The 23,683-nt window shown below is 41.5% G+C and overlaps 1 protein-coding gene across 5 annotated transcripts in view; it reads left to right on the plus strand.

The window, feature by feature from the left end:
* EPS8 (EGFR pathway substrate 8, signaling adaptor) overlaps positions 1–13,742 on the plus strand; it is a 193,453-nt gene extending 179,711 nt beyond the window's left edge. For all 5 annotated transcript variants that reach the window (XM_065940842.1, XM_065940835.1, XM_065940812.1 and 2 more), the window contains 4 exons: positions 492–714; positions 8,737–8,917; positions 10,137–10,266; positions 12,491–13,742. In XM_065940842.1, coding sequence (XP_065796914.1) covers positions 492–714; positions 8,737–8,917; positions 10,137–10,266; positions 12,491–12,607 — 651 coding nt within the window. In that variant the 3' untranslated portion in view covers positions 12,608–13,742. The remainder of the gene's footprint in view (positions 1–491; positions 715–8,736; positions 8,918–10,136; positions 10,267–12,490) is intronic.
* The last annotated feature ends 9,941 nt before the right edge of the window (positions 13,743–23,683 follow it).

The following is a 23,683-nucleotide window of genomic DNA, read 5'->3' on the forward strand; positions in this document are numbered from 1 at the left end:
GTCCTTTTATCTATTGAAATATTATCCCTCTTTTTAGCAAATTACTTGGAAACAACAGAATTAAACACTTTTGAATAAAACATGCATTTAAAATAAGGAGTAACTAATGCCTTATGTTGTTGATATCAGACATCTTTTGCCTACCCTGCTGTTGTATGATTCCTGGTTCAAATTTAGTTTTCTTGTCATTTATTACTGTCATTAGTACTCCTGTTTGCTATTGGTATATACTTTTGACTGCTGAATTTACATTTTGATTCTGAACAAATGTGTAGAATATTTAAAAGTAATTTTTAATAATTGTTGCATCATGTAGGATTGGAGGATTATATGTGTGCATGTATGTACATTAACGCACCCACAAATTTGCTATGGATCTGCAAGTAAGTTTACAAATAAATAGCCAACAACATCCAGTCAAAGTATAATTTATTTTCCTAGCCTAGGTTTATATCTTCACAATTCTGAATGAATTATTTGTTTCTTTGTAGAAACAAAGGATGGAGTATGGCCCAAGAGCAACCGACATTCCTTCTGCCCCATCACCTCCTCCGACACCAGCTCCTGTCACTGTCCCCCTCCCACCTTCCACTCCAGCACCTATTCCGGTGTCGAAGATCCCGGCAAACATAACCCGTCAGAACAGCAGTTCCAGCGACAGTGGTGGCAGTATTGTGCGAGACAGCCAGCGACAAAAACAAATTCCTGTGGACCGTAAGTTTCCCAGGGAGGCAAAAATATACAGTTTCTCCTGTGAATTAAAAGCACTACTAGGTAAAAAATTTTGAGTATTGTTTCTGCTGGTATATGCTAAGTCACTTCAGTCATGTCCAACTCGGCGACGCTATGGACTATAGCCCACCAAACTCCTCTGTCCTTGGGATTCTCCAGGCAAGAATATTGGAGTGAGCTGCCATGCCCTCCTCCGGGGAATCTTCCTGACCCAGGGATTGAATGTGTGTCTCCTGAAGCTCCTACATTGCAGGGATTCCTTACCACTGAGCCTCTAGGGAAGCCCCTCTGCTGGTAATAAATATTATTAAATATATGTAAGAGTCCTTTATACTTGCATGGTGCTTCATTGATTGCAAACTCCCTTATATCTCATTTCTCATCCTCCAAGTAATTCTAAGAAACAGGAAGTCCTCTTTACTCTCTAATGTGTGCATTTCTACACATATTCCAATATATTGTGGTGGCTGAATGCAGACTCTGAAGCCAGACAGACTTGAGTCTGTATAGTGAAACATCACTTGCTGGCCATGAGACCTTCCACAATATAATTATTTTCTCTGTACTTTAATATCTGACTCTTTGCAAACCCATGGACTCTAGCCCACCGGGTTCCTCTGTCCATGGGATTTCCTAGGCAATAATACTGGATTGGGTTGCCAGTTCCTTCTCCAGGGGATCTTCCTGACTCAGGGATCAAACCCAGTCTCCCACATTGCAGGCAGATTCTCTACCATCTGAGCCACCAGGAAAGCCTCCATACACACACACACACACACACACACACACACACACACACACACACACACACACACACACACACACACACACACACACACACACACACACACACACACACACACACACACACGAAAGTGTTGCGTGTTTGTTCAGGGGCTCAAAGAGCTCTAGTACCATAGTCCTTGATGTCTCAGTGCAGAAAATAATTCAGCAAGAAGCAAAGAGACAGATAAAAAGTGATTTATGAGAATAGGACACTTATGAGGCTTATGAACTGGTGGGTGAGAGATGCCTTGCCCCAAGAACTTACTGGGCTACAGTTTTCTAATCAAAGGAACCATCAGGAGGGGAGGAAGAACTTCTTTGTCTTTGTTGAGTGGACGTCATGCTTCCATCATCAGCTCCTCCTCCAGGTCGGGCAAGGGAGTTTTCTTGTCCCTGCCTGGTGAAACTAGGTCCACAGATTATTGTTTATGTGTGCAGAGAGCATGTCCTAGGGATCACTGACTTCCTGAGCTCACTGGGCAGGATGTGGGTCTCATGCGCCCGTTGTTTTATTGTTTTGGGACATGTCTCATGCTTCTCTTGCATGGTTTTGTTGTTAAGCATGCCTCCTTGGTTTTGTAGTTAAGCAAACCTACTTTCCTGAGTAATCATTAACTTACAGGGGTCTCCCATATTTTTTACTTACAATCCTCTAGTGGGATTAACTATTTACTCACCTACTTGGCTTCCTTGGTGGCTCAGATGGTAAAGCCTGCAATGTGGGAAAGCCAGGTTCGACAACTGGGTAGGGAAGATACCCCAGAGAAGGAAAGGGCTACCCACTTCAGTATTCTTACCTGGAGCATTCCTTGGACTTAGGAACCTGATGGGCCACAGTCCGTGGAGTCACGAAAAATTGGACATGACTGAGCGACTAACACTTTTCACTTTCTTTTGTCTCTTTACTCTGTCCCTATCATATATATGGTATGTATACACACACACAAAAAATCACACTAGCTTAATATAATTAGTTCTGAATTCTGTTCTTTGCTCATATAAACATACTTTTACTGTAGATGATCACTCTATTTTTTTTACTTTCAATATTATTTATACTGTTGGAGTAACTCGAAAATTCATCTTCATGTGAAATCTCATCTCTGACATGCAGATACATGTCTTGGAACTATTAACTTTATAGCTGGATCGGATACTTGAGATTTAGGTTTTTATCTCAGTAAATCATAGCCCCATCTATTCAGTTGTGGTCCTTCTTGATAAATTAAAAGTTTTTTTAAAAGAAGACCCTGAAACTATTACTGTTTAATTGTTCTGGAGATTCTGGCTAAATACAATAAGCACAAACCTACTTTTATACATTACTTTCTCAACTGAAGTATAGTAAAGTTTAAATTACCTTCTTATCTATATCTTGACCTTAGCAAAGAAACTAATGGAAAAATGAAGTTTTGGAAAAATGACAAACTTTTTCTGTGCAACAAAAATAACTATGCCTGCGTGCGTATGTGGTTGAGAGTGTGTGTATAATTGGCTACTAAATTTTAAAATGGCTACATTTCCCTGTATTTTTTAAAAGGTTGCTTTTCTTTTTTTTCAGACAATAAAGACATAGTTTTGAGATGAGAAAGTTCTATAAATGTCTTTGTTGATTTCCCTAAGGAAAACGTTGCTCTCAGAGACTTTCTTCCTTCTTACCACCAGTTTATAATATCCCCCTTCCCTGATCCGTCAGTGCAGTAATCTTTGACATGGTGGCACTTTTTTTCCAGGCCTGGGATCAGGGTTCATAGGCATCCAGGCCCAATTTTGGAACAGTCTGTGGGCTGGGACAATTTGTTCTTTGTCCTACTCTAAGAAACTAAGAATAACCTAATGGGAAAGAGGCGTGGTTAGAATTCTTTAAAGATAGAGAACTCTCCTGATAATTGTGACTCATCATTTTTAAGTCTGTTTTTCATAAGTAAAAGGGTGACATTGGTATGTAAAACATAAACATCTCTCCCCAAATTAACACTTGTACTTGTTTCCTTAAACTAGTAACATTCTGCATTTACTTATATAACGTTCCTTTTAAAGATAGCTCAAAAAATAGTTTGTCATTAAATAAAGATAATCCTTTTTGTAAAACAAATATCCCCTTGATAACTTTTTATCTTTGTGAGTACTTTTTTGGAGAACATTTATTCTGAATGAATGTTGGGGCTTCTCAACAGTCTTTTCGAAGCAAACAGACATGTTTATCGGTAGCCTGGTTTCTTTCAAAATATATTTTGTGCTACCTATGTTCTCTGCATATGGTCTCTGATAAGTCTGATAAGACTTCTGATAAGAATAAAATTGAAGGAGCTGTAATTTGAATACTCACCCATAAAAATGTTACCAGATAGCCATGGACAAGGAGAAAAAGTCAACAGGTCCATTGATTCAAACCAGCTGCTAAAGCCTTGTGTCATATGAGCTCAGTTCAGTTCAGTTGAAGTTGCTCAGTCATGTCCGACTCTTTGTCGGACAAAGAGGCAGGACACCCCAGGCTTCACTGTCCATCAACTGTCTATCAACTATCCTTCGCTGTCCAGCAACTCCTGGAGCTTGCACAATCTCATGTTCCATTGAGTTGGTGATGCCATCCAACTATCTTATCTTCTGTCATCCTCTTCTCCTCCTGCCTTCAGTTTTTCCCAGAATCAGGGTCTTTTCTAATGAGTCAGTTCTTCACATCAGATGGCCAAAGTATTGGAGCTTCAGCTTCAGGGTCAATCCTTCCAATGAATATCCAGGGTTGATTTTCTTTAGGATTGACTGGTTTGTTTTCCTTGCCGTCCAAGGGACTCTCAAGAGTCTTCTCCAACACCACAGTTCAAAAGCATCTATTCTTTGGCACTCAGCTTTCTTTATGGTCCAATTCTCACATCCATACATGACTACTGGAAAATTCATAGCTTTGACTATACATGCCTTTGTTGGCAAAGTAATGTCTCTGCTTTTTAATATGCTATCTAGGTTGCTCATAACTTTCCTTCCAAGGAGTAAGTGTCTTCTAATTTCATGGCTGCATTCACCATCTGCAGTGATTTTGGAGCCCCCCAAAATAAAGTCTGACACTGTTTCCACTGTCTCCCCATCTATTTGCCATGAAGTGATGGGACTGGATGCCATGATCTTAGTTTTCTGATTGTTGAGCTTTAAGCCAACTTTTTCACTCTCCTCTTTCACTTTCATCAAGAGGCTCTTTAGTTCCTTTTTGCTTTCTGCCATTAGGATGTTGTCATCTGCATATCTGAGGTTATTGATATTTCTCCCAGCAATCTTGATTCCAGCTTGTGCTTCATCCAGCCCAGCATTTCACATGATGTACTCTGCATATAAATTAATTCAACAGGGTGACAGTATACAGCCTTGACGTACTCCTTTCCCAATTTGGAACCAGTCCATTGTTCCATGTCCAGTTCTAACTGTTGACCTGCATACAGATTTCTCAGGAGGCAGGTAAAGTGGTCTGGTATTCCCATCTCTTTAAGAGTTTTTCACAGTTTGTTGTGATCCACACAGTCAGAGGCTTTAGTGTAGTCAATGAAGTAGAAGTAGATGTTTTTTCTGGAATTCTCTTGCTTTTTCTATGATCCAGTGGATGTTGGCAATTTGATCTCTGATTCCTCTGTCTTTTCTAAATCCAGTCTGAACATCTAGAATTTCCCTGTTCACTTAACTGTCGAAGCGTAGCTTGGAGAAATTTGAGCATTACTTTGCTAGCGTGTGAGATGAGTGCAATTGTGTGGTAGTTGGAACATTCTTTGGCATTGCCTTTCTTTGGGACTGGAATGAGAACTGGTCTTTTCCAGTCCTGTGGCCATTGTTGAGTTTTCCAAATTTGCTGGCATATTGAGTGCAGCACTTTAACAGCATCATCTTTTAGAATTTGAAATAGCTCAGCTGGAATTCCATTACCGCCACTAGCTTTGTTTGTAGTGATGCTTCCTAAAGCCCGCTTGACTTCTCACTGCAGCATGTCTGGCTGTAGGTGAGTGATCACACCATCGTGGTTATCTGGGTCATGAAGATCTTTTTTGTATAGTTCTTCTGTGTGTTCTTGCCACCTCTTTCTTAATATCTTTTGCTTCTGTTAGGTCCATACCAATTCTGTCCTTAATTTTGCCCATCTTTGCATGAAATGTTCCCTTGATATCTCTAATTTTCTTGAAGAGATCTCTAGTCTTTCCCATTCTATTGTTTTCTATTGTCATATAAGCTATTCAGTTCTATTCGTCATATTTTCAAAAAGGCTCTCCTCTTCCCACTTTTGAAGAGATCAATGCTTCAGTTGTTTTGCATGTCTTCTGCTTCCTTTGAAATGTTACTCCTTTTATTTGAGTTTAATCTTTAGTAATATAAGAAGTGGTGTTTTAGAGATAGGTGTAAAGTTAGTCTGGTATGTTGTTATGTGCTAGAACATTGCAAGTGGAAACCAAAGCCAGGAACACATCACAAAAGGTTTTTATATTCCTGGGAAAGAGGTTATACTTTAGACTGGAGATGGTCCTGCAGTGGCTAAGTCAACAGATAAGGAAATAAATCTTTTAGTGTGGTGATACTTTTTTTTATTATTTCTTTGAGATGTTCTCCTCTGTTGTATGGCAGTGTGACTAAATCGTAGTGATTTAAAAGAGTTAACTAATAAAATGCATGCCTTGTATTAGCTAAATGTAACCATTGGTAATATTTCCTCTCTCTCTAGCCTCTCATCCTCCCTCCTTCCCTCTCTTCCTTTCACTTATTTCCCTTTCTTTTGAGTTCTTTTTTCTTCCAAAGCTTTCCTGGGTACTTGAGGAATTTAAAAAAAAAATTAGGCTAAAATAACACTATCTTCTTATTTCACACTTTCACTTACACACTTTCACTTATTTCCCCAGGACACCAAATACTTTCTGAAATATTCTTCCTGAAAAAAAGAATCAGAAGAGTGGTCACTAAAGCTCGCTTAGTGACCAGGTCACTGTCACTTGCGAACTTAGTTAAATCGGATTACTGTATCAGTTCTTTGTACTTAATCCTTGAAGGTGATATACTGCAATTATGTATGTGTATGTCTCTGACTCAGATTTTAAAAGGATAAATTTAGCTGTTATATTGAGGAAAGAATGAAGAACAAAGAGTGGGGTCATGGAGAGAAGGAACAGAGAGATCTGTGAACAGGCTGGTGGATCAGACCAAGCTGGCAACAAAAAATAGGGAGTGAAGTGGTTGGATGTGTGGCGTATTCTAATGGTAGGACCAACAAGTTTTGCCAGTGGATTGGATGTAATTGAGGGCAAAGGGGAATCAGGCATACCTCAGTGGTATTTTGCTGGAGGAACTGAAAAATAGAATTCCCAACTAAGTCGGGAAGTCTAGCATAAAAGCAAGCTTCAGGAGAAGATGAGTCATTCCAATGTGGACATGTTACATTTGCGATATCTAGTAGACATCCAAATGAATATATCAAGTAGAGAGTTGGTGTAATATGAGTCTAGAGCTCTGAGGACCAGCCTGGACTGCAGAAATAATTTGGATAGTCACCAGCTTTTAAATGGTGTTTAAAGCCATGAAACCACCCACAATGATCATTGGTGCAGAGAGTGCATCAAGAAAAGAGGTCTAAGGACTGCGCCCTGGAGAGTTAGGGAGATGAGACAATTCCGAGAATAGGATACTGAGGCCTGTGAGACAGGAGGAAAATCAGAGCATGTGTGTGTCCCGAAGGCCATGAGAAGGTGCTTCAAAGAGGAGTTGCCTTCTTCAAATGTTGCTGATGGATGGCTTAAGTAAATGACTGGGAATCAACCATTGGAGCTTAGCAAAATGATGCAGAGAGATGCACCAATAGCCTAATTGCAGTGAATTTAAGGGGCAATTGAAGAACAGGAGTTTGAGTAGGCTAGTCTGGACAGTTTTTCTAGTTTTGCTAAAAGAGGAGCAGAGAAATAGGCAGTAGCTGAGAGGGGACATGGGATTAAGAAAGGGCTTATTTAGGAACGTCCCTGGCAGTCCAGTGGTTAAGACTTCCCCTTCCAATGCAGGGGGTGCAGGGTTGATCCCCACTCAGGAAGTTAACTAAGATCCCATATGCCTCACAGCCACAAAACCGAAACATAAAAACAGAAGCAATATCGCAGCAAGTTCAGTAACGACTTTAAAATTGGTCCACTTAAAAATCCTAATAAAAAAAAGGTCTTATTTAAATGTGAGAGAAGTAACAAAAATAATAGCATGTTAATTGGTTGAAATGATTCAGTTAAAGGGGAAAATGGATAACATGGAAGAAGCAGGGGGAAATTACTGTCAGAGGATTTAAATCGACAGAGGCCGTGGGGTCTAGTGCACTTGCAGAGGGGTTGCCTGAGGACTGTGGAGTCACTTGTCTCTAATGTAATAGAAGGACAGCTGGCAGAGTGTACAGAGAAGGTGCTGGTGGTGCTGGTGGTGAGGAGAGCTTCTAGGGAATCTTAGCGGGGAGAGCTGCTATGGAAACTTAGGGATCTCAGTTTAACTTCTTTATTTTACCCAGAAATGATGAAAATGAGATAATCAGCTCAGGGTAAGGATTGGAGACTGGGTGCCGGGAGGTTCAGTCTAAACACAGGCAATGTTTGTCTAACAGCAGGCAATTGCATGGTCCAAGGTGGGATTTCTCACCTTGAGCCCTGTGGACGTTTGAGGCTGCATAACTCTGCTGTAGGACACTGACCTGTGTGGATTGCAGTCCGTCTTGTCATCTCAGGCCTCTACTCACTGCATGATGATAGCTTCCTTCTTTCTCGACCCCCATTTGTGACATCTTCCAAGTGTCTCTGGCTGTTGCCAGATGTCCCCTGGAGTCAAAATCCCCCACCCAGTTGAAAACCACTGGCCTCAGGAAATGTAGTGTGATTATCCGGCAGCATTAACCGCCCAGTGGAGGTGCATGATCATGAATTTAACATGAGCTCACTCAGCACTGTTGTGTTCTATTTGGTGTGCAGGTGCAGCACAGAATAGGAAAGTGAGATTTAACAAGGGCGGGGGTCTTGCCAAATGAATACAGTGAAGACAGAGAAGAAACAGGGAGTGATTTTAATAATTGATCGTGAAGTTTATGCTTGGTGAGAATGAACGGGAAGATAGGAGGAATACTAGATTGTCAGCCCTGCTGGGGTCAAAAGATGGTTGGCTTTGGAGTTCTAGAGAGAGTGAGTTGTTGGGGTTTTCAAAAAAAATAACCTCCCCTGTGTTGGTATCTAGGGAGGAAATCTCAGATGGAGGAAGTGCAGGATGAACTTATCCACAGACTGACCATTGGTCGGAGCGCCGCCCAGAAGAAGTTCCATGTGCCACGGCAGAATGTGCCAGTTGTCAATATCACCTATGACTCCACCCCAGAGGAGGTGAAGACCTGGTTGCAGTCAAAGGGCTTCAACCCTGTGTAAGTCTCTCTGGGGACCCTTTACAGTTCTGTGCGTGAAGCATGCAGTGTTTGCAGTTTGATCCTAAGATGCACAAGTGATTCCTAGAAAATGTGAGAACCCAGGCTACATCTGTTATACTTAGGAAATGACTCTAGCCATTTATAGTTAAAAAAAGAATTGCCAGAAGCAGAAATAACTGTCTTTTGTTGGCACCCCATTTTCTAGATGGTGGTGTCTCTTCATCATTGGTTTCTAAAGCAGTCTGTTAGCAGCTGTCTTTATCCTTCAGAAGGTCACATGTGTAGACTGTGGTCTTAGCCTTGACTCCCTAGGCCACAGAGGACATAAAGCAGAAACTTTCCTCCCGCTGCAGCATATAGATCCCAAGCAAATAAAAAAATAGATGACATTACTTATCATGGGTTATAACCTAATAGAGCTTTTCCTTTTGGAAATCCATAGCGAAGTTTTATTTTTCTATTCAAAAATCGTAAATATTTTGTGTATATTTGTTACACATATTTGAACATGTATTTGAACTCTGAACAATACATATCCAAGAGAACCTGACACATTGCAAACTCACCCATTACTGAAAAGAATGAGGTACACTGGTTAGTCAGTTGCCTGACTGCTAGAAAGTTATCTATTCCTTCTACAAAACACCACATTTCAAGGAATTGCTACAACATAATAAGAATAATAAACCCAGATGGCTCTTTTTTGATCATTTATGATTAGTGATCTTATTATTAGTGATAATGACCTCAAGGTCACTATCAAGCTAGCCCCTTGGCGTTGCCCTAAGCACTCTAGTACCATTTATGATTTGCAGTGTATAGAACACCTAGAGAAGGGAGATTGTAGAGGAACAGAAATTTTCCTTTTGTTTTTTCCAGACAGTTTGTATATATGTATGTATGTATTTGTAATTTATTTTTATATAAATATAGTTGATTTACAGTGTCGTGTTAATTTCTGCTATAAGCAAAGTGGCTCAGCTATGCATCTATATACATTCTTTTTTATATATTCTTTTCTATATGGTTTACCCCAGGATGTTGAATATAGTTCCATGTGCTATACAGTAGGACTTGGTTGCTTATCCATCCTATCTATAATAGTTTGCATCTACCAACTCCAGACTCTCAGTTCGTCCCTGCCCCTTGGCCACCACAAGTCCAGACAGTATTTTTAATGCTCTGTTTTTTCCCTTTCTTTCTTTTGTTTTCTCAGGACTGTTAATAGTCTTGGAGTATTAAATGGTGCACAACTTTTCTCTCTCAATAAAGATGAACTGAGAACCGTCTGCCCAGAAGGGGCCAGAGTCTTTAGCCAAATCACTGTTCAGAAAGCTGCATTAGAGGTATGACTTCCCAACCTAAGATGGTGTTTTTCTATATTAGTCATGAGGGTGGACTGCAGTTTGAAAGCTCTGGAAATAATGTTTGTGTCCCTACTGGTCACTCTCTTTGCCTTTCATACAGAGCTGAATTCAGCTTGAATCAGGTTTAATAGTCTGTTACTGGAGTCATCAGTGACCACTTTTAGGGAGATTAATTTATCGTAAGTGTGCCTGCAGAATGAAGCTTGAACTTCATGTATTTTGGGATGTCTACTAAAAAGCCTAACGCTTTCGTTTTATATGTGCTAACTACTTCTGTAGGAATTTTGTTTATTCATTTACTTCAAGTGGATAAATGACCTAAGAGGCCAGAACATTTTTGCCTGTCCTTAGTGTTTAGTTTGTAGATTCTAGCAAGTTAGAGATAGCTGTTGTTTAGTTCCTAAGTCGTGTCTGACTCTTTTGTGACTCCACGGACTGCAGCCCACCAGGCTCCTCTGTCCATGGGATTTCCCAGGCAAAATACTGGAGTGGAGTGCCCTTTCCTTCTTCAGGGGATCTTCCCAACCCAGAGATTGAACCCAGGCCTCCTGCATTGCAGGCAAATTCTTTACCACTGAGCCACCAGGGAAACCCAGATTTGAGGTTATAAAGTGTTAAAAGTGTGGCTGTGTGCCTTAGGCCTGCTTAGTGAAGTGAAAGTTGCTCAGTCTGACTCTTTGCAACCCCATGGACTATACAGTTTATGGATTCTCCAAGCCAGAATACTGAAGTGGGTAGCCTTTCCCTTCTTCAGAGGACCTTCCCAACCCAGGGATCGAACCCAGGTCTCCTGCACTGCAGGCAGATTCGTTACCAAACGAGCTATCAGATAAGCCTGCTGCTGCTGCTGCTAAGTCACTTCAGTCGTGTCCAACTCTGTGCGACCCCGTAGACGGCAGCCCACCAGGCGCTTATACATATAAATAATCAGAGGGAAAATATTAGGTAGGGGCCGCTGGAAACAGAGAGCCCTGAAGAGTAGTGCCTTAGTTATAGTTGTTTCTATGGAAGCAGGAGAGTAAATTTTTTCTAGATTGGATATACTTAAGCTTCCAATATCCTTCTCTACTTAACATGGGCTGTGTAAGGGTAGTAGTTTCTAACTGTTACATCTCTCAGCTCTTAATAGCTTTCGTGAAAAATTAAACTCAGACTCAAATGAAAAGATATAGGCTTTGGTGTGAAATCAATACACAATTATCTCTAGCAGGTATACTGTATAAATTCAACAGTTAAATAATGTACTAAAATAGCCTTGTGCATGCAACCCTGTAACCATTCTCAGTTGGGAGAAATATTTCCCTTGGAAAATTTTCCTACCACATTGATCTTGCTTGGTCCTATATTAGGCTTACTGTCTGTTGAATATGAGTCAGGATTATATTTTTCCTCAGGCTGTTTAGTTACCATTATACATTCTGATCTTATTGAAAATGTGTAAATTACTCCCTAAGGGTTAAGTAAGTCCCATAATCCTAACACTTCTGAGTTCCTTCAGTCCAGACTCCCTATTGCTATCATTTTCCCTGACTGCCCATGTCCTCCTGGCCTCTTGTTCCTCTTCCTCTGGTTGTGAATGGAGGCAGAGACTTGTTACCTGAGGTTCTTCATCTTCCCCAGGCACCTTCCCATCACGCCCTTCTCTTGTATCGAGTTCATTATTTACTCACCTGTGTCGCCAGAGACTTCTGTAGATCAGAGAGGATTATAGTGGGTGCATAGTGGTTGTAGGTCAGACTTCAAAAGGACAAAAACCAACAAGATGTCAGATGGTCAGAACCCTTTGGTGTGGGGAAGCTTGGTGTTTTCTGAGCCCAGTCTTTGGGCCTGATTTAGAATTCCCTATAGCAGATAGATGAATATCTTGCTTGACCTAAAGAGCATTCTTTGATAAGTTACCATCCTTTTGTACTTATTGTACAATCTCTTCTTTCTCCCAGGGAATCTAAAGCATTCCACATGCATTGCTGATTTACCTTTAACATGTTCAATTGAAAGCATGGTGAATGAATGGTCTTTAGACAGTGAAAAAGTGAGGTTAGTGAAGTCCAAATCATTACTTAGGTGAAGGGCAGCCTTCAGTTCCCCGCCAAGAGACGTGAGAAGAAAAACACAAAGAACTTTTAGCCTGAGCCATTTCGTTATATGATCTGCAGCCTTACAAACCAGTAACCATCTTGTCTGAACCATATTTGTTTTTCAGGATAACAGCGGCAGCTCTGAGTTGCAAGAAATCATGCGAAGACGACAGGAAAAAATCAGTGCTGCTGCAAGCGACTCAGGAGTGGAGTCTTTTGATGAGGGAAGCATCACTAATTAGTATCAAAACCCCATTATTCTTGGCATGTTTCCACCATGCTTTGTTTTAAGAAGCCATGAAAGGAATGTCAGATTCTTCTTTCTTGGTATACAGAATTTATTGCCATAAAGAAACAATGCAAACCTAAGTAAGCAGAGGACTTGTTTCTGGGCCCATTATTTTTATTAAAATTAAAAATTTTAAGCAGAATTTTTGACCTTGGGAAATATTTTGCGTACTCGACCAAGGTGAGGTTTCCTTTAATGGATTAATTATTTCATCTCAGTCTCAATGCATAAGCAAATTTTTTTTGACAGTGGTGAATTTATTTATTGCAGCAAAACAAAAAGATAGATTTGCCCGTGATTCAAAATCTAAATATTTTTAGTTTTGCCTGTGACTATGTTGTGTATCATCCAGGGTGTAGCTTACTTTAGGTTAGTCTCTGCTTACTTAGATCTCTTCTTGGACATATAGACTATTTAGATTTATTTAAAGTTCTTAATGCCAACAGTTTAAAAAAATTGAAACATTTAATGAACTGTAAAGTACAACAAGGCCTTGGACATACAAACAGAAACCTTTGGAACATTCCTGAGACATTTTATTTGTCATGGCTCTGTTGCTCACAATTCCTTGTATAGCTTGTATTTTGATTTAGTTTATATTCTGCTTATTATCTATACCATGTTCTTATATAATAAGAAAGCACAAAAGAGGTCACATACATTGAAAATCTGTCACAGGAAATAGCCTGCATTGGTGTGTGTTACAGTATTTTGCTTAATGAAGGCCTCAGTCCTGAATATTGATATAAGTAGTTAAAAGCAAATTGGGGCCATCTTAGGTGTTTATCCGTGTCAAGTTTTTCTGGTAATAAGAAATAATCCACACATATTTTGATCCTGTGAAAGATTCTAGGTAGAGAAAAGAAAGAGACCTAACCTTCAACAAAGTTATTTTTGGAAACATGATTTTTGTCATTAAATGTTATATTATTTCACATATATAAAACAGATGTTATGTAAGAATGTTGTATATTTTAACATAAACCCATTTAGAGAGATTATCTAGATTCATTAATTTTCATAGTGCCTTTTTCACATGAGTCAGCTGGAAAGTCTGCAATAAACAGTATTTGCTGTATGTTAATAAATGGCTTCTGTCTCATTGGCAAAAGGGACCTTTGGTGTGAAGAATGGGGATCACGGTTGAGTGGAATGGGGAAAACAGAGGCCCACTTTTTTTTTCCTTTTTAAACTGATTTCCAGTGAAGTTCTGAGTGGGTAAAAACTCCTCTAGATTACTTTCTTCAATTGTTTCTCTTTCTTCCACCTCTCTTATTTCATCACATTTTCTTCTACCATCAAGTCCAGTTGATCCCAGTAGTAGAAACAAACTTACACTCCGCATTTGTGATTATGAAGTGCTTCCATATAAAGCCTTGTTAGAGAGCTATAATAACCTGTGAATTGTATACTATAGGTGAGGAATATTAGCTTCCTAGAGGTTAATTTTCCCCAAATCATGAGGGATATGAGAGCCTCTTGTTTTCCATTTCTCAGCTCCCCCAAAGCACTGTCCCTCAGACAAAGTGAGACAAACATTAGAATAATAGTTATTGTATATCTTTCCCATTTCATAAGCATGGATGCATATGTATTTATTTTTAAAAATTATTTGCTTATTTATTTTTAAATGTTTTTAATTTTTTAATAAAAATTTTTTTTTGGCCATACCACATGGAATGCAGGGCCTTGATCCCCTGATTGAGGATTGAACCCATCTTCCCTCCACAGTGGAAGCACAGAGTCCTAACCACTGGACCACCAGAAAGTTTCCTGATGCACATTTATAACTTAGCCCTTATGGAAAATCTCTGAAAATGTAGAGATAAGACAAAAGAAATTAGGATAGGAAAGTTAAAATAACCTGTGTGTAGTATAGTATAATCTGATTCAAAAAGAATTGGTGTCATTTATAAGTATGTCTTTATGCTATAAAATTCCAAAGGAAAATATCACAGAGGTAGTAATTGCAGGAAGTATTTACCTCTTTCAGGGTGGTGGCGACAAAGTGAAGAGTTGGAATTCATGGAATTGAAAAGCTGGAGGGAGAATTTGATCCAGACATCTGAGGAGTTAGGTTACTGGGATGAGAAATTGGGAGAAAAGTTCCCACCACTGGTAAACAAACAGACCTCCCAGAAGAGGGGCACAGCCTAACTGGTGCTGTTGCCTTAGGAATTCAGAAAATAATTCAGCTGGAAAAAAAAAATTAGTTTACTCTGTATGACAGTCTATAGGCCCATCCACGTCTTTACAAATGATCCGATTTTCTTCTTTTTTATGGCTGAGTAAAATCCCGTTGTATATGTGCAGCACACCTTCTCTCTCCATTGCTCTGCTGATGGATATTTAGTTTGTTTCCATGTCCTGGCTGTTGTAAATTGTGCTGCAGTGAACATGTATCTTTTTGAATTATGGTTTGCTCTGGGAGTATGGGCTTCCCTGGTAGCTCAGCTGGTAAGGAATCCGCCTGCATTGCAGGAGACACCAGTTTGATCCCTGGGTCAGGAAGATCCCCTGGAGAAGGAACGGCTACTCACTCCAGTATTCTGGCCTGGAGAATCCCATGGACATAGTCCATGGGGTACCAAAGGGCCAGACACGACTGAGCGACTTTCACTTTCACTTTCTGGGTGTATGCCCAGTAGTGGGATAAAGTCAGAAAGAGAAAAACAAATACCATATACTAACACATGTCTGTGGGTTCTAGAAAAATAGGTATCGATGATCTTATTTACAAAACAGAAATAGAGACAAAGACATAGAGAACAAACGTATGGATACCAAGGGAGAAAGAGGAGGATGGGAATGAATTGGGAGACTGGGATTGAAACATATACACTATTGACAGTATGTATAAAACAGATAACTAATGAGAACAAGAACCAACTATATAGCACAGGGGACTCTGCTCAGTGCTTTGTGGTGACCTAAATATGAAGTAAATAAAAAAAAGGGGTGTATGTATATGTATAGCTGATTCATTTTGCTGTGTGGTAGCAACTGACCCAGCAGTGTAAAACAACTATACTCCAATAAAAAGTAAAAAGAAATAAAATAGTTGGGCAAATCCACGGAGCTGGGACTCAGATATTTAAGGACAGCAGGCCATGCAGCTGAAACTAAGATTTCCGCAGGGAGAACAAGGAGGCTGCTCTTGGGAGACACTGGAACCTACTGGGAATCAATTGCTACTTACAAAGTGGAGGGCTATTATTACAAAGTGGAGAAACAGGAAGCAAAACAGAAGGAAGCAAGTCCCTTGTTCCCTGTCTAGCTTCTTATGACCCTGTGGCAGAATCTGTTGGTCACCCACCTGGCAAAGCCCCAAATCACAAAGCTGAGACTCAAGGGGGTAGCTTTGAAACTGAGAGAACAGCTCAATAACCAACCTGTTTCAACTCTGGCTACTTAGCTTACATATACACTCTTTTATACATCTTTGAAATTCTATAAAATGATCAAAAAATGTTTCTGCTATAGTGTCTGATACATAGTAGATGCTCAATAAATCTTTGTAAAATGAACTGTTAAGTGGTTAGATCTTTGTAAAAATAACTTCCTGGCCCAACTTAAATTGTCTCTGTCTAACTCCACTTTGCAGTCTTAGTTTGAATTGAATTCTATAACCTCTTATAGCAAACATCCAACTTGTAAAAATTTCATATATTTATCCACCTATGTATCGGGAATGGTTCTGATGCTGTGAGTATCATAGTGAAAAGACGGGCAAAGTCTTTCCGTGAGATTACGTTAGTGGGAGCAACAAGAATAAAGTAAAAATATATAAGCATACACATAAATGTTTATTCATTTACTCAAGAAGATGCAGTCATCTTTCTCTGTTTAAATAGTATTTAACAAAAGGAATTGGTTAAACAGGCAAAAATAGAACACTGTGACATCACAGAGGTGGGAATAACAGGAAGCAGCCCCTGCCCCTTGGGCTAGGATTGCACAGGGAAAGAGGTTGGTTTGCCAGCATTTAGAAGTCAGAAGAAGGGAAGGGCCCTGGGAGCGTGGACACAGACCACTGAAGAAGAAGCACTGTCTAGCGTCGGGGCTGATGCCTCACAAACACAGAGGAGAGAACCCCTGGAGGCCTGGCATGGAAGCTCGAAGAAGAGGGAGATGATTCTGGACAGTTTACCTCCAGGGTGGGTGGGGGCGGGGCGGTGCAGTGATGCTGGTTCTGAAAACGTAGGGGGGAAAAAGTGGAAACTAGAATCACCTATTGAAACTCCAATACTTTGGCTACCTAATGAGAAGAGCTGACTCATTGGAAGAGACCCTGATGCTGGGAAAGATTGAAGGCGGGCGGAGAAGGGGACGACAGAGGATGAGATGGTTGGATGGCATCACCGACTCAACGGACATGGGTTTGGGAGGACTCCGGGAGTTGGTGAGGGACAGGGAGGCCTGGCGTGCTGTGGTGCACGGGGTGACGAAGAGTTGGACACGACTGAGCGACTGAACTGAACTGAATGGAGAATCACCTACTGTACTACAATCAACTGCCGCTGCCAAAGTGGAGATCTCATCACTGGTGTTAAGCCATTTGCTTATGGGGTGGCCTTTGTATATTTCCTGTTTTTGTTCTTGATATTCATTGAGCTGTTGGAAACTAGGATTATAGTTTTCTATTAATTTTGGTAAAGTTTTGGTCATTATTTGTTTTTTCTGTCCTTCCTGCCTTTTGTCCTTGGGAGTCTCCAATTTCATGTATGCTGGGCCATTTGAAGTTTTCCTAAGGTCACTGATAATTTTTTACTGAGTTTTTTTTTCTCGGTGTTTCATATTTTGTTGTTGTTCAGTTGCTCAGTTGTGTCCTACCCTTTGCGACCCCATGAACTGCAGCACACCAGGCTTCCCTGTTCTTCACTCTCTCCCTGAATTTACTCAAACTCACATCCATTGAGTCGATGATACCATTTCCTTTTGGGTAGTTTGTGTTCCTGTTTTCAAGTTCGCTAATCTTTTCTTCTGTAATTTCTAATCTGCTTTTCATCTTTTCCATTTGTGTTTTTCATCTCGGATATTAGGGTTTTCGTCATTAAAAGTTTTACTTTTTGGAAAATATCTTTCCTATCCCTACTTAACTTGCTCAATATTTCTTTGATTTTTTTTCGGTCGTATGGAAGGCAGTGAAAATATCTTAGTATTCTTGCTTGCTAATTCTGTCATCATCATCATAACTTCTAGGTTAATTATGATTGATTTTTTAATGATTTTTTTTTTTTTTTTTTTTGCTTCTTGGTGTGCTTGAAATTTTAAAAACTCTGACCACTTTCAGGGTTCTTTTCTGTGTCTTTCACTTTTAATGTAACTTTTAATTGGATGCCAGGTACTGTGAATTTTACCTTGTTGGTTGCTGGATACTTTTATATACATTCAAATGTTATGCTTTGTTTTGGGATGCTATTCAGTTACTTAGTAAGAGTTGGATCCTTTCTTATCTTGCTTTTCTTTATGTTTTGTTAGGTGAAACCAAAGCAATATTTATATTACAACCAATTTTATTGTACTATTGAAGCAAAACTCTCCTGAATCCTCAACCTGTTACTCCACGCATTATGTTTCCCACTGTAACAGATGATAATAGGAACTGTGCCTGGTGCTGGTGAACTCTGAGAATTATCCTTCTAAACCCTTTCATGTGATTCTTTTCCTCAGGCTTGAGCAGTTTTCTAATAGCATGCAATGAGCCATCTCAGCTGAGGACTCTATGGGGACCCTGTGTCTGTCTCCAGAGCGCTCTCTTCATGCAGCTTGCTTCGCTCTGTTACTCTGTGCTGTGAATTTTAGCTCTCTTGCCCTTGTCACTCTCTAAGCTATGTCTCCTCAAGTCAAGGAGTCTACTGAACTCCATCTCAGTTCTCTCTCCCTGCGCTGGAGTTTGAAAGCCATACCTAGACAGAAAACTGGAGCAACTGCAGGATTTTCTGCATTTATTTTTCAGTTTTTATTGCCTAATGTTCAATATATGAAAAATCCCTTTTTTCCTTGTTCTTCAGATTGGAAATTTATATCCATATGTATTCAGCTTAGGATTTCCCTGGTGGTCCAGTGGCTAAGACTCCGCGCTTCCACTGCAGGGAGCGTGGATTTGATCCCTGGTTGAGGAATGAAGATCCCATGTGCTGTATGGTGCAGCCAAAAGATAAAAAAATTTTGGTGATGTATTCAGCTTCACCAGCTCTTTTTCTCCTCTGTGATCTGTCTTCCAGTATGTGTCAAGACAATCCAGTGAATCTTTTTTCAGTTATTGTATTTTGTCAGCCCTAGAATTTACATGTAGCCCTTTTGCATAGAGGCTGTGTCGCTGCTGAGTGAAGATTTCATGAGGCTGGTTCTGGTCTCTTTCTTCCCAGTGCTTACATGGAACAATGTTAGAAAGTTGTACAGATTCACAGGAATTTTTATAAAGACTGGTTGTTTCTGAATAGGAAAAGACAATATTCGCTCAGTAAACATTTTGTAAGGGTCTGCTTTAAGAACTGCGTATTCAGTGAGAATCCTAGAGGTAGCCTCTGCCATCAGAGGACACAATCCGAAGAACTGTTGGCAACTTGCTGCATTTATCCCTGGGATTAGTCTTATTGGTCTCCTATGGGGCAAAATTGCACCTTAAAACCACCAAAAATCAGTGCTGACTTCCCAGAGACTGTGATTTTCTACATGTGACATTTGGTTTCTCCCCAAAGACAGGCTTTTAAGTTAGTCTACTCAGAGATCTTTGTAAGGTGGTGTCAAGGGCCCCTGGGGATGAACCAGGAGGAGAAAGTAGCAGGTAGTTACCTTTTACCACCTTACCCTTGGATCTTCTTTTCCTTATTTAAAACATAACATGCTCAAAAAGCCGTGGCTGCTGTAGGCCATTTCCAGAGAAGGGGTGTATTTCCAGCAGTTCTGGGTCCCAGACAGGAATTTTGCTCAGTACTCCGATCTATCCCCCAGCCCAACCCTTTCTGTTTCCACCATCGTGGTTCCTCAATCCCCTCTTTAAGGCAGGCTCCTCCAGGACTGACCCCTACACAACCTCACAGCCTTGCCCCATGTCACAGGCTCTCGCCAGCCTGCATCAGTCTTGCACCACATCACTGCCTTACATCACTCACAGCCTCCTTTCCTCACCTCTTTGTTACTTTCTTTTTACATGTTTGGGACAGAAAAGAAGGTGAAGAAGCCAGTGCTCTGAGCTCAGCTTTATGAGAAATCCTCAGTTGTTGTTGTTGTTGTTTTGATGCAGAAGGTACCCACTTACCAAGAAAAGAAATCTCTCCTAATACCAAAATGTTCAGGTGTTTCAAATCACATTTGTGAGTGAAAGGTTATCAGATAAAAAGTTAGCAAAATTCTGACAAGATAAAAGGAATTACTGGGAACTATCCTCCTAGACTCTGACCTGAATTGGGGTAAGATATGTCTATCAGGTGCTCCGAGGGGAGTGAGGTTCCGAAACCGGGTTCTGTACCGCTGGGGATATTCTAACCGCTGACATGCTTCCTGAAGAGCCCTAGGCATGCTGCGTCTAGTTTGCTGCTGTGACCAAGTGGGCAATGAACCAGGGTTCCTGCCAGGCCCAGATGGTCCTGGTGCTGGCTGGCTGCCTGGGCTCTTCCCTTGCTGACTGTGGTTCCAGGCACTTGGGCCAGCTCTTACTGCTTTTCTGGGCTGCCCCACCTCCTGGACCCTGAAGCAGTCAGCCTTATCCCTCAAGCGTGGCCATGGAGTAGAAGATAATTTCTCTAGCTTCAGTCATTCCTGTTATTCCTCCAAACGAACACATAGTCTCTTTCAGATAACAAAAAATCCATGAATAAAACACACACACACACATGAATGGTAAGTAATTATTATCTCTAGGTCTCCAAGAGCTTGTCCTATTTTATGGTTTCTTACTCTGAACTGGTATCAAACACTAAGACCTTCTTTACTCCCATCTGTTCTTTGTTTATAATCCTGTGAGGATTGTGTGTGCATTTCTTTTTTTTATATATATGCATGCGTGCTAAGTCACTTCAGTTGTGTCCAACTCTGCAACCCTATGGACTGTAGCCTGCCAGGTTCCTCTGTCCATGGGATTCTCCAGGCAAGAATCCTGGAGTGGATTTTTGTGGGGTTTTGGAGGGTTGCTGTGCCTTCCTCCACGGGATCCTCCCAACCTAGGGATTGAACCTGAGTCTCTGATGTCTCCTGCAGTGGCAGGCGGATTCTTTACTGCTAGCACTACCTGGGAAGGCTTTTATGTTTGTTTATCTGGCTATGCTGGGTCTTTGTTGCTGCGAGGGTTTTCCTCTGGTTTCAGAGTGCAGGAGCTACTGTCTAGCTGCTCAGAGGTTGTGGACACTTGCTTTATGGGGGAACATGGGCTCAGAGGTTGCAGCTCTCAGGCTCTAGAGCACAGGTTTAATAGGTGTGGTACATGGGCTTAGCTGCTCCTCGACATGTGGGATCTTCCCAGACCAGGGATTGAACCCGTGTCTTCTGCATTGGCAGACAGATTCCTTACTACTGAGCCAACAGGGAAGCCTACCTTTAATCTGTTCTTAAAGAAAAGAAAATGGAAAGTGAACTCTAGTGTACTGAAAACATTCACATATATTCCCCACTTTGTAGATGAGGAGATTGAAACTCAGATCTAAATTAAGTAGCTTGTTGCACAGTAAGTGGAACAACTGAAATCTGAACTAACTCAGACTTCTCTACATCCTGCATATCTTTTCTTTCAGATATCATAGGTCAGTGTATAAAAAAACTTTCAAGCAGAAAAAGCATCTTTTTAAAATACGAAATTTTATCTGGTATCCCACTGTATAAAATGGGTAAAATTCAGAGTTCCTCTCATTGAAGCTGCTGAAATGAGCTGGAGCCTCATTTGGAAACCAGTGGTCCAGATTCCACAGAGTTCCTCCTCCATGAAGGCCCTTGCAGATGAACGGGAAAGTGGGTTGGAAACTGATCATTCCATAGCAAAAATTAGACCAGGAAATACGGTGCTTAGTCGCAACTGTCACTTACATCTTAGGATAATTTCAGATGGCTGATCACCCCTGTAAAACACCGCTCTATTGAGACAAGATAATTGCCACTGACATCCTCTCACAGTTCCTTATTTCTAGATCCTGCTATGATACCTGTCTTCCTCCTCCGCTCCAATGTCTAAAGATGGGAATCTTTTCTTCAGGCTGGAGCTCTGCACAGAGGTGGCTTTCTGGGGCATCAGGGAATTCCTGAGAGTGGAAGAGTGGAGCAGATGCCTCTGTGCACTACCAGATTGCCCCCACGGGACAGAGGCTCTCATCCCCCTGCTGTTGGGAGATGTGACCGCTGGTAGCTCACAGCTAAGACCTTGTCCAAGAATTGCCCTCACCAAAGAGAACACCCTCCCATACTGCTTAGGAGCAGGATTATGTCAGATGCTATTACATCAGGGCAAAATGAGCTGTTCCTCATTTCAGTCTTCCCTATGATAGCCAAGCCAGAACCAGGAATGGATCCACACTTGCTGCGATTTAATCTGTGGTATGGGCTTCCCTGCTGGCTCAGTGGTAAAGAATCTACCTGCTAATCCAGGAGACCTGAGTTCAATCCCTGGATCTAAGGATCCCCTGGAGAAGGAAATGACAACTCACTCCAGTATTCTGGCCTGGGAAATCCTGTGGACATAGAGCTGAGTGGGCTAAATTCCATGGGGTGGCAGAGAGTCAGACGCGACCGAGCGACTAAACAACAGTAACAGGGAGTTAGTTTATTGGCTCGTCTCTAAGACAAATCTTATCATAGGGCAGAATATGGATGTTTGGGTAAATCATCTCACTTATCTTGCAGCAACAGGAAAAAAAAATGAGGGAATGACTATTGTTATTTTATGCCCCGGTAATTTGCAAAATGCAAATTAAAACAGCTATCTAGAATTGCTCAGATATGTCCCACTGTTTTTAGCATTTGTCAAAGCGAGTGTCCCACAACCCTGATAGACATGTGTGGATAAGCCTCTCCCACAGAGGTCCTGATGCCAAGCGTGGCAGCGTTTAGCACAGAGGGTTGGTATCACCAGTGTGGGGAGCCCATCTACTGGAGAGGGCCTCCCGATCAGTGCACCCAGGGTGATGAGAACTCAGTTGGGTGGGCTCACTCTGCAGATGTCTGGGTGCTGGAATGAGGGTGCGGGTCTAGTGGTCTACATGTACAGAGAGAGAGAGAAATTTGGAGAATCACACAGCACGTATACCATGCCAACTCTGCCCTCAGCTTACGCTGTACATGACCAGTTCTGAGTTTTCCCACAACTCCGCAAAGTGGACAGTGCTTTGCGTCTTATGGGACACTTAGGCTCAGAGATGGGAGGCTTCCCTGGTGGCTTAGATGATAAATAATCTGCCTGCAATGCAGGAGAAGACCTGGGTTTGATCCCTGGGTCAGGAAGATCCCCTGGAGAAGGTAATGGCAACCCACTCCAGTATTCTTGCCTGGAGAATCCCGTGGACGGAGGAGCCTGGTGGGCTACAGTCCATAGGGCTGCAAAGAGTTGGACACGACTGAGCGACTAACGCTTTCACTTTCAGCTCAGAGATAGTAGGTGACTTTTCAAGGGCACAGGGCTGCTAGGCGGCAGAGCACCGGGACTGGAAAGTCTGTATTGTTTTAACCATGTCACTCCACATCCCTAACCCACCCGGCATCACAGCAAGCAGCTCTCAGTACAGCCCTGTAGAGGGCGCTCTTCTTATTCCAGGTCTCAAACAAGACAGGGCTTCCCTGGTAGCTCCGCTGGTAAAGAATCTGCCTGCAATGCGGGAGACCCTGGTTCAATTCCTGGGTTGGGAAATTCCCCCGAGAAGGGATTGGCTCCCCACTCCAGCATTCTTGGGCTTCCCTGGTGGCCCAGTTGGTAAAGAATCCGCCTGCAATGTGGGAGATCTGGGTTCGATCCCTGGGTTGGGACGACCCCCTGGTGAAGGGGACGGCTCCCCGCTCCAGTATTCTGGCCTGGAGAATTCCATGGACTATATAGTCCACCAGGTCG

Source organism: Muntiacus reevesi, chromosome 1, assembly GCF_963930625.1.
Source record: "Muntiacus reevesi chromosome 1, mMunRee1.1, whole genome shotgun sequence".
NCBI classification, from domain to species: Eukaryota; Metazoa; Chordata; class Mammalia; order Artiodactyla; family Cervidae; genus Muntiacus; species Muntiacus reevesi.